The sequence below is a fragment of the Anomaloglossus baeobatrachus genome, chromosome 10, assembly GCF_048569485.1.
Source record: "Anomaloglossus baeobatrachus isolate aAnoBae1 chromosome 10, aAnoBae1.hap1, whole genome shotgun sequence".
Classification (NCBI taxonomy): Eukaryota; Metazoa; Chordata; class Amphibia; order Anura; family Aromobatidae; genus Anomaloglossus; species Anomaloglossus baeobatrachus.
The window spans coordinates 6,525,691-6,535,653 of NC_134362.1; the positions used below are offsets into that span (position 1 = coordinate 6,525,691).

At 63.5% G+C, this 9,963-nt stretch overlaps 1 protein-coding gene across 1 annotated transcript; it reads left to right on the forward strand.

Annotated features, from left to right (window-relative positions):
• The first annotated feature begins 266 nt into the window (after positions 1 to 266).
• On the forward strand, positions 267 to 9,244 carry COPB1 (coat protein complex I subunit beta 1). Its single transcript, XM_075326741.1, is given in 17 exon segments — positions 267 to 307; positions 640 to 750; positions 3,016 to 3,078; positions 3,080 to 3,163; positions 3,235 to 3,380; positions 3,682 to 3,778; positions 5,180 to 5,340; positions 5,521 to 5,641; positions 5,717 to 5,944; positions 6,029 to 6,184; positions 6,186 to 6,209; positions 6,547 to 6,691; positions 7,438 to 7,557; positions 7,802 to 7,947; positions 8,376 to 8,465; positions 8,786 to 8,941; positions 9,012 to 9,244. Coding segments are annotated over 16 exon segments (1,896 nt in total). The 5' UTR covers positions 267 to 307; positions 640 to 651; the 3' UTR covers positions 9,072 to 9,244.
• The last annotated feature ends 719 nt before the right edge of the window (positions 9,245 to 9,963 follow it).

A 9,963-nucleotide genomic window follows, 5' to 3' on the forward strand; every position in this document is an offset into this window, starting at 1 on the left:
GCATTGTAGATCCACCCGTCCCACGATCGCCTCCTGCAGCTCTGTGCATTGTAGATCCACCCGTCCCACGATCGCGTCCTGCAGCTCTGTGCATTGTAGATCCACCCGTCCCACGATCGCGTCCTGCAGGTACTGTGCATTGTAGATCCACCCGTCCCACGAGCGCGTCCTGCAGCTCTGTGCATTGTAGATCCACCCGTCCCACGAGCGCCTCCTGCAGCTCTGTGCATTGTAGATCCACCCGTCTGATGATCGCGTCTTGCAGCTCTGTGCATTGTAGATCCACCCGTCCCACGAGCGCGTCCTGCAGCTCTGTGCATTGTAGATCCACCGTCTGCAGCGCCTCTTGTCACTGGTGACTCCGCACACTGTGCACTGCGGGGATCCGGCGGTGTCAGAGCCACAGAGGGGCTGCTGACAGGTGGATCTTGTCCAGACAACCCCTTTGAAGTCTTTTTAACAGTTCAGAATGTGCTTGCTGCCGGTGAATGGAAACGTTTGTCGCGGCCGGTTACAATGTGTTAGAATGTTTTCCCCAACAGCAAGCAGAGCTAGTGACATTGGTGTGGAGATAAGATAACCGTCAGTTTGGTCCTTGTTTGCTGGCGATCTGCGGCTCCTCGTCTCCTCTCTTATCTCCAGGATCTGGTCATGGACATCCTGAGGGTCCTCGGGACCCCGGACCTTGAAGTGCGCAAGAAAACCTTGCAGCTGGCGCTGGACCTGGTGTCCTCCAGAAATGTGGAAGAGGTAAGCGTGACTGGCGGCCCTGTTGTCGGGGGAGATACCTGGGGGGTGGTTGGAGGATTTACCCCACGTCCTGTGGTCGGGGGGATACCTGGGGGGGGGGTTGGAGGATTTACCCCACGTCCTGTGGTCCGGGGGATACCTGGGGGGGGGTTGGAGGATTTACCCCGCGTCCTGTGGTCGGGGGGATACCTGGGGGGGGGGTTGGAGGATTTATCCCGCGTCCTGTGGTCGGGGGGATACCTGGGGGGGGTTGGAGGATTTACCCCACGTCCTGTGGTCGGGGGGATACCTGGGGGGGGGTTGGAGGATTTACCCCACGTCCTGTGGTCGGGGGGATACCTGGGGGGGTGGGGTGGTTGGAGGATTTACCCCACGTCCTGTGGTCGGGGGGATACCGGGGGGGGGTGGTTGGAGGATTTACCCACGTCCTGTGGTCGGGGGGATACCTGGTGGGAGTTGGACCACTTACCCCACGTCCAGTGGTCGGGGGGACACCGGGGGGGGGTGGTTGGAGGATTTACCCCACGTCCTGTGGTCGGGGGGATACCCGGGGGGGTCGGAGGATTTACCTTGCGTCCTGTGGTCGGGGGGATACCTGGGGGGTGGTCGGAGGATTTACCTTGCGTCCTGTGGTCGGGGGGATACCTGGGGGGGTGGTTGGAGGATTTACCTTGCGTCCTGTGGTCGGGGGGTTACCGGGGGGGGGGGTCGGAGGATTTACCTTGCGTCCTGTGGTCGAGGGGATACCTGGGGGGGGGTGGTTGGAGGATTTACCCCGCGTCCTGTGGTCGGGGGGATACCGGGGGGGGGTCGGAGGATTTACCTTGCGTCCTGTGGTCGAGGGGATACCTGGGGGGGGGGGGGGGCGGGCGGAGGATTTACCTTGCGTCCTGTGGTCGGGGGGGAATACCTGTGGGAGGGGGGGGGTCGGAGGATTTACCCCACGTCCTGTGGTCGGGGGGATACCTGGGGGGGGGGTGGTTGGAGGATTTACCCCACGTCCTGTGGTCGGGGGGATACCTGGGGGGGTTGGAGGATTGATTTACCCCGCATCCTGTGGTTGGGGGGATACTTGGAGGGGGGGGGGGGTTGGAGGATTGATTTACCCCACGTCCTGTGGTCGGGGGGATACCCGGGGGGGTCGGAGGATTTACCTTGCGTCCTGTGGTCGGGGGGATACCTGGGGGGGGTGGTTGGAGGATTTACCCCGCGTCCTGTGGTCGGGGGGATACCGGGGGGGGGGGGGTTGGAGGATTTACCCCGCGTCCTGTGGTCGGGGGGATACCGGGGGGGGGGGGGTTGGAGGATTTACCCCGCGTCCTGTGGTCGGGGGGATACCTGGGGGGGTCGGAGGATTTACCTTGCGTCCCTGTGGTCGGGGGGGATAGCTGTGGGGGGGTTGGAGGATTTACCTTGCGTCCTGTGGTCGGGGGGATACCGGGGGAGGGGGGGGGGTTGGAGGATTTACCTTGCGTCCTGTGGTCGGGGGGATACCGGGGGGGTTGGAGGATTTACCCCGCGTCCTGTGGTCGGGGGGATACCTGTGTGGGGGGGGGGGGTGGTTGGAGGATTTACCCGCGTCCTGTGGTCGAGGGGATACCTGGGGGGTTGGAGGATGATACCGGGGGGGGGGGGGGGTGGTTGGAGGATTTACCCCACGTCCTGTGGTCGGGGGGATACCTGGGGGGGGGTTGGAGGATTTACCCCACGTCCTGTGGTCGGGGGGATACCTGGGGGGGGGTTGGAGGATTTACCCCACGTCCTGTGGTCGGTGGGGATACCTGGGGGGGGGGGGGGTGGTTGGAGGATTTACCCCGCGTCCTGTGGTCGGGGGGATACCCGGGGGGGGGGTGGTTGGAGGATTTACCCCACGTCCTGTGGTCGGGGGGATACCCGGGGGGGGGGGTGGTTGGAGGATTTACCCCACGTCCTGTGGTCGGGGGGGATACCTGGGGGGGGGGGGGTTGGAGGATTTACCCCGCGTCCTGTGGTCGGGGGGATACCCGGGGGGGGGGGTGGTTGGAGGATTTACCCCACGTCCTGTGGTCGGGGGGGGATACCTGGGGGGGGTGGTTGGAGGATTTACCCCGCGTCCTATGGTCGGGGGGGGATACCTGGGGGGGGGGTGGTTGGAGGATTTACCCCGCGTCCTGTGGTCGGGGGGGATACCCGGGGGGGGGGTGGTTGGAGGATTTACCCCACGTCCTGTGGTCGGGGGGATACCCGGGGGGGTCGGAGGATTTACCTTGCGTCCTGTCCTTGCAGCTGGTGATCGTCCTGAAGAAGGAAGTCATAAAGACCAACAATGTGACGGAGCACGAGGACACTGGACAAGTACCGTCAGCTGCTGGTGCGGACGTTGCACTCCTGCAGTGTGCGCTTCCCAGACATGGCCGCCAACGTCATCCCGGTGGTGAGTGCAGAGCCGTTATCGGCCGGTGATGCGGAGTCCCGGTGTGACGGTGTTGCGTCTCCCGCCTGCAGCTGATGGAGTTCCTCAGTGACAGTAACGAGGCGGCCGCCGCGGACGTGCTGGAGTTCGTGCGAGAAGCCGTTCAGAGGTTCGATAACCTGAGGACGCTCATCGTGGAGAAGATGCTGGAGGTTTTCCACTCTATCAAGTCCGTGAAGTGAGTGTCCGCGCCACAGCGGACTATAAAGCGCTCTGCAGTATCCGCTCCGACCGCCATGACTTCTGGGTGCAGCCTGCAGTGTAAAGCATGGAGGGTTTACTTCCTGCTGTCATGGCTACATCCAGAGCGCTGTCTGCGTGGATACACCTGTTACATCATCGGTAGAGACAGTCTGGACGTGGGATAAAGCCACCATACTTTACACTGCTGGATAACTAGCTGGTGACGTCTGTCCCCCCCCCTTCCCCTCCCCCATCGACCAGTGCATGCTGGGAATACAACGCGTCTTATCTTACAGGATTTATCGTGGAGCGCTGTGGATTCTGGGAGAATATTGCAGCACAAAAGACGACATCCAGAGCGTGATGACAGAAGTGCGCCGGTCCCTGGGGGAGGTGAGTGCCGCGGATCGTAAGGGCTCCTCGGAGGAGGAGGAGGAAACTCCTGCGGGGGTCGCGAGGGCTCCTCCTCTGTGGAGAAGGAGGAGGCGCCTGCGGGGGGTCGCGAGGGCTCGTCCTCTGATGAGGAGGAGGGAAGCGCCCTGCGGGGGTCGCGAGGGCTCGTCCTCTGATGAGGAGGAGGCGCCTGCGGGGGTCGCGAGGGCTCGTCCTCTGAGGAGAGGAGGTGGCGCCTGCGGGGGTCGCGAGGGCTCGTCCTCTGAGGAGGAGGGAAGCGCCTGCGGGGGGTCGCGAGGGCTCGTCCTCTGAGGAGGAAGGTGGCGCCTGCGGGGGTCGCAAGGGCTCGTCCTCTGATGAGGAGGTGGGAAGCGCCTGCGGGGGTCGCGAGGGCTCGTCCTCTGAGGAGGGTGGCGGCGCCTGCGGGGGTCGCGAGGGCTCGTCCTCTGATGAGGTGGCGCCTGCGGGGGTCGCGAGGGCTCGTCCTCTGATGAGGAGGTGGCGCCTGCGGGGGCTGCGAGGGCTCGTCCTCTGATGAGGAGGAGGGAAGCGCCTGCGGGGGTCGTGAGGGCTCGTCCTCTGATGAGGAGGAGGGAAGCGCCTGCGGGGGTCGCGAGGGCTCGTCCTCTGATGAGGAGGGAAGCGCCTGCGGGGGCCGCGAGGGCTCGTCCTCTGATGAGGAGGGAAGCGCCTGCGGGGGGCCGCGAGGGCTCGTCCTCTGAGGAGGGAAGCGCCTGCGGGGGCCGCGAGGGCTCGTCCTCTGAGGAGGAGGTGGCGCCTGCGGGGGTCTCGAGGGCTCGTCCTCTGAGGAGGTGGCGCCTGCGGGGGGCCGCGAGGGCTCGTCCTCTGAGGAGGTGGCGCCTGCGGGGGTCGCGAGGGCTCGTCCTCTGATGAGGAGGAGGGAAGCGCCTGCGGGGGTCGCGAGGGCTCGTCCTCTGATGAGGAGGAGGGAAGTGCCTGCGGGGGGTCGCGAGGGCTCGTCCTCTGATGAGGAGGAGGGAAGCGCCTGCAGGGGTCGCGAGGGCTCGTCCTCTGATGAGGAGGAGGGAAGCGCCTGCAGGGGTCGCGAGGGCTCGTCCTCTGATGAGGAGGAGGGAAGTGCCTGCAGGGGTCGCGAGGGCTCGTCCTCTGATGAGGAGGAGGAGGGAAGCGCCTGCAGGGGTCGCGAGGGCTTGTCCTCTGATGAGGAGGAGGGAAGCGCCTGCAGGGGTCGCGAGGGCTTGTCCTCTGATGAGGAGGAGGGAAAGCGCCTGCAGGGGTCGCGAGGGCTTGTCCTCTGATGAGGAGGAGGGAAGCGCCTGCAGGGGTCGCGAGGGCTTGTCCTCTGAGGAGGCGGCGCCTGCGGGGGTCGCGGGGGCTCCGTGGAGGGAAGAGGTGTCACTCCATCCCCCTCTCCTCCAGGTCCCAATCGTAGAGACTGAGATTAAGAAGGAGTCTGGAGAGATGAAGGCGGAGGAGGAGGTGACGGTCGGCCCCAGTCAGAAGCTGGTGACGGAGATGGGCACATACGCCACGCAGAGCGCGCTCAGCAGCTCCCGCCCCGCCAAAAAGGAGGAAGAGAGGTCGGTGCCATCCGGAGCTGCATCCAGACCGCGGCAGATTACAGCTCCTGATGGGGCGGGCCAGGGGTTACATTGGGTGCAGTCACAGCTTGTACTCCAGAGCAGCACTCGCAATGCTGGAAGGAGTCGGCCTGTCCTGCTCTTGGGCTGTAATGGCCCCTTATTTCTGTGCCTCCACAGGCCGCCTCTCCGTGGATTTCTGCTGGATGGAGATTTCTTTGTCGCTGCGTCTCTTGCCACGACCCTGACCAAGATCGCGCTGCGCTACGTGGCCCTGGTCCCGGAGAAGAAGAAACAGAACGTAAGTGTAGAATCTGCAGCATGATGAGGGTGGTGCTGCTGCGCTCGCTGTGACCTTCCTCTTGCCCTTCTTCAGTCCTTCGTGGCGGAGTCCATGCTTCTCATGGCCACCATTCTGCACCTGGGAAAGTCCTCCCTCCCCAAGAAGCCGATCACGGACGATGACGTGGACCGGATCTCGCTGTGCCTGAAGGTTCTGGCCGAGTGCTCGCCGCTGATGAATGAGATCTTCAACAAGGAGTGCCGCCTGTCGCTGTCACACATGCTGTCCGCCAAGCTGGAGGAGGAGAAGCTGTCACAGAAGGTGAGGCCGGACGCCACTGCCACCGATATAACCCCCCTCCACTGCGCCGGCGGGAATCTGACCGTCATCTCTAACCATGAGCAGAAAGAGTCCGAGAAACGGAACGTGACGGTCCAGGCCGACGACCACATCTCCTTCATGCAGCTGACCGCCAAGAACGAGATGTCGTCCAAGGAGGATCAGTTCCAGCTAAGTCTCCTGGCAGCAATGGGGACCACGCAGAGGAAGGAGGCGGCCGACCCCCCTGGCATCCAAACTGAACAAGGTACAACCGGGGTCTGACAACCGCACACCTGTGCAGGTGGGGTGTCAGCAGTAATGGGAGGGGCGGGGCTATATATAAGGGGTGTGGCTTCATGTCTGATCATGTCATTACATCAGTGATGTCCTCACCGGGGGCGGAGCTGTATATAAGGGGTGTGGCTTCATGTCTGATCATGTCATTACATCAGTGATGTCCTCACCGGGGGCGGAGCTGTATATAAGGGGTGTGGCTTCATGTCTGAACACGTCATCAGTGATGTCATCACCGGTGGGGCGGGGCTGACACCACTTGTAGGCCGGTTGTCGGCAGTAATAGAGGCCCCTTCTCTCCGCTGCAGGTGACTCAGCTGACGGGCTTCTCGGATCCAGTATACGCAGAGGCCTATGTGCACGTGAACCAGTATGACATCGTCCTGGACGTGTTGGTCGTCAATCAGACCAGTGACACGCTGCAGAACTGCACGCTGGAGCTCGCCACGCTGGGTGAGGACGCGAGCAGCCGGCTCTTCTCTTATGTCTTTATCACTCTCCAGATCTCGGCTTGTCAGCAAATTGAGATATTTGTTTGAAAAAACCCTGCCCTGATACAGTGTAACGACTTGTGTGGTCAGGATATCGGGCGGCAGCGCAGGACACCAAGGAGATGTGTGGGTGGCATGGGGCGGCGGTGCAGGGTGCAGTCCTGGGCGGCGGTGCAGGGTGCAGTCCTGGGCGGCGGTGCAGGGTGCAGTCCTGGGCGGCGGTGCAGGGTGCAGTCCTGGGCGGCGGTGCAGGGTGCAGTCCTGGGCGGCGGTGCAGGGTGCAGTCCTGGGCGGCGGTGCAGGGTGCAGTCCTGGGCGGCGGTGCAGGGTGCAGTCCTGGGCGGCGGTGCAGGGTGCAGTCCTGGGCGGCGGTGCAGGGTGCAGTCCTGGGCGGCGGTGCAGGGTGCAGTCCTGGGCGGCGGTGCAGGGTGCAGTCCTGGGTGGCAGGGGGCGGCGGTGCAGGGTGCAGTCCTGGGTGGCAGGGGGCGGCGGTGCAGGGTGCAGTCCTGGGTGGCAGTGCAGGGTGCAGTACTGGCCAGTAGGGGGCGGCGTTGCGCTGCCGGTAACTTTGCGGTCAGTGTGACGTGTGATGATCCGTTTATTGGTGATTGAGGACCTGGTAATCCCGCGGGTTCCTGGGATCGGAGATCTGCTCCGGCCGCGCTCGCTCTACGCGGTGGTAACATTTTTTCGTCTCCTTCGTTCCAGGGGACCTGAAGCTCGTGGAGAAGCCGTCGCCCCTCACTCTCGCTCCACACGACTTCGCAAACATCAAAGCGAATGTAAAAGTCGCCTCAACAGAAAATGGAATCATATTTGGGAACATCGGTGAGACCCTCGTATATTGCATGTAGTGACCTGCAGTCACCACAGGGGGCGCCGCGGAGGTGTCACATCTTGTCCCTTCCGCAGTCCTCACGCTGCAGTTTTCTTCTGCCCTCACTGTAATGTCACGTGTCCATGCATTGCTGTTGAGTTGAACAAGCAGAGCCGCAGTGTAAAGCAGGGAGGAGGGACAGATGTGACTGCTGTGTGCCGATGCTGTACGGTAACCGGAGCTTTGTATGTGCAGTGTACGATGTGTCCGGAGCAGCGAGTGACCGGAACTGCGTGGTCCTCAGTGACATCCACATCGACATCATGGATTACATCCAGCCGGCCGGCTGCACCGACACCGAGTTCAGGCAGATGTGGGCCGAGTTTGAATGGGAAAACAAGGTGAGCGCCGGGGCGGGGGGGACGGCAGCGCTGAGCGGATCTGCCCGGGGCGGGGGGACGGCAGCGCTGAGCGGATCGGCCCGGGGCGGGGGGACGGCAGGGCTGAGCGGATCTGCCCGGGGTGGGGGGACGGCAGCGCTGAGCGGATCTGCCCGGGGCGGGGGGACGGCAGCGCTGAGCGGATCTGCCCGGGGCGGGGGGGACGGCAGCGCTGAGCGGATCTGCCCGGGGCGGGGGGACGGCAGCGCTGAGCGGATCTGCCCGGGGCGGGGGGACGGCAGCGCTGAGCGGATCTGCCCGGGGCGGGGGGGACGGCAGCGCTGAGCGGATCTGCCCGGGGCGGGGGGACGGCAGCGCTGAGCGGATCTGCCCGGGGCGGCGGCGTTGGCGCTGCTGAGCGATCCACTGACTTTTACGTCTCCTTCCAGGTCACAGTTAACACAAACATCATCGACCTGAACGAGTATCTGCAGCACATCCTGAGCTCCACAAACATGAAGTGTCTGACGCCGGAGAAGGTGAGCGCCGGGAGCTCAGTGTGGAGCAGGCTAGGTGGCCTCTGCCGCCGGCGGGGGGCGGGCTGGGTGGCCTCTGCCGCCGGCGGGGGGCGGGCTGGGTGGCCTCTGCCGCCGGCGGGGGGCGGGCTGGGTGGCCTCTGCCGCCGGCGGGGGGCGGGCTGGGTGGCCTCTGCCGCCGGCGGGGGGCGGGCTGGGTGGCCTCTGCCGCCGGCGGGGGGCGGGCTGGGTCGCCTCTGCCGCCGGCGGGGGGCGGGCTGGGTCGCCTCTGCCGCGGCATCTTCCTCCTCGCTGTGGGTGACATGTTGTCTCGCCTCCTGCAGGCGCTGTCCGGTTACTGCGGTTTCATGGCCGCCAATCTCTACGCTCGCTCCATTTTCGGTGAGGATGCGCTGGCCAATGTCAGCATTGAGAAGCCGATCCACCTGGGCCCGGAGGCTCCAGTGACCGGACACATACGGATCCGAGCCAAGAGTCAGGTGAGCGCTCGGCCCGTGGACGCCGGATGCTGCGCACGTGAGCCTCTAGTAATGTCTGCTCTCTCCGCAGGGGATGGCACTGAGTCTCGGGGACAAGATCAACCTGTCTCAGAAAAAGCCCATTGTATAGAGAAGCCCCGCCCTCATCCCTGGCCCCACCCTCTGTGCGTGATCCCGCCCAGGATCTGCAGCCGATCCATGGATAACCTTTATAGATCATTCTGTTTCTTCGGTCCATTTACCTGACATGAGGCTGTGACTTGTTGTGTCCTCGGCTCCTGCAATAAACCGCTCTTTTCATTACTCTGTCGTCCATTCATTCCTGTGATTGAGGAGATCGGCCTGGGGGAGGGGGGGTGCACGCTGCCTGACCCCGGGTCTGGGGGAGGGGAGGGGGGGTGCACGCTGCCTGACCCTGGGTCTGGGGGGGTGCACGCTGCCTGACCCTGGGTCTGGGGGAGGGGGGGGAATGCACGCTGCCTGACCCCGGGGGGGGGGGGGGGGGGGCGTACGTTGCCTGACCCCGGGTCTGGGGGAGGGGGGGGGGCGCGCACGCTGCCTGACCCCCCGGGTCTGGGGGAGGGGGGCTGCATTCACACTGAACAAGGTGTAATGCCAAAACACGTTTGTTTTAACTCCCTTTTTGTTTAAGCTCTCACTTTCTATGGTTTTTATTTGCCAAATGTGAACTTTGGAATGAAGGAATCTTCTTATAAAAAAAAAAAAGATACATGCTGCACTCCTGCTTTACCTACTATAATACTGCCCCCCCTATGCACAAGAATACACGTTGTGAATATCATCAGACATGCTGCTTTTCCCGGCAGTGTTTCTGGGCTCCCTCTGGTGGCTAGTGCTGGTAGTGAGTGATTCTGCATCTGTCACTCAGACAGGTGATGGAGATGATTGCTGTTCCAGGAAGCCTATGGAGTCCAGCCTGGGGGGATAAAGGACGGCAGTTTCTGTCTAGCCTTTGCTGGGGATAATTGTTTCTGCTTCATGTGAAGATGTCCTGAACTTTG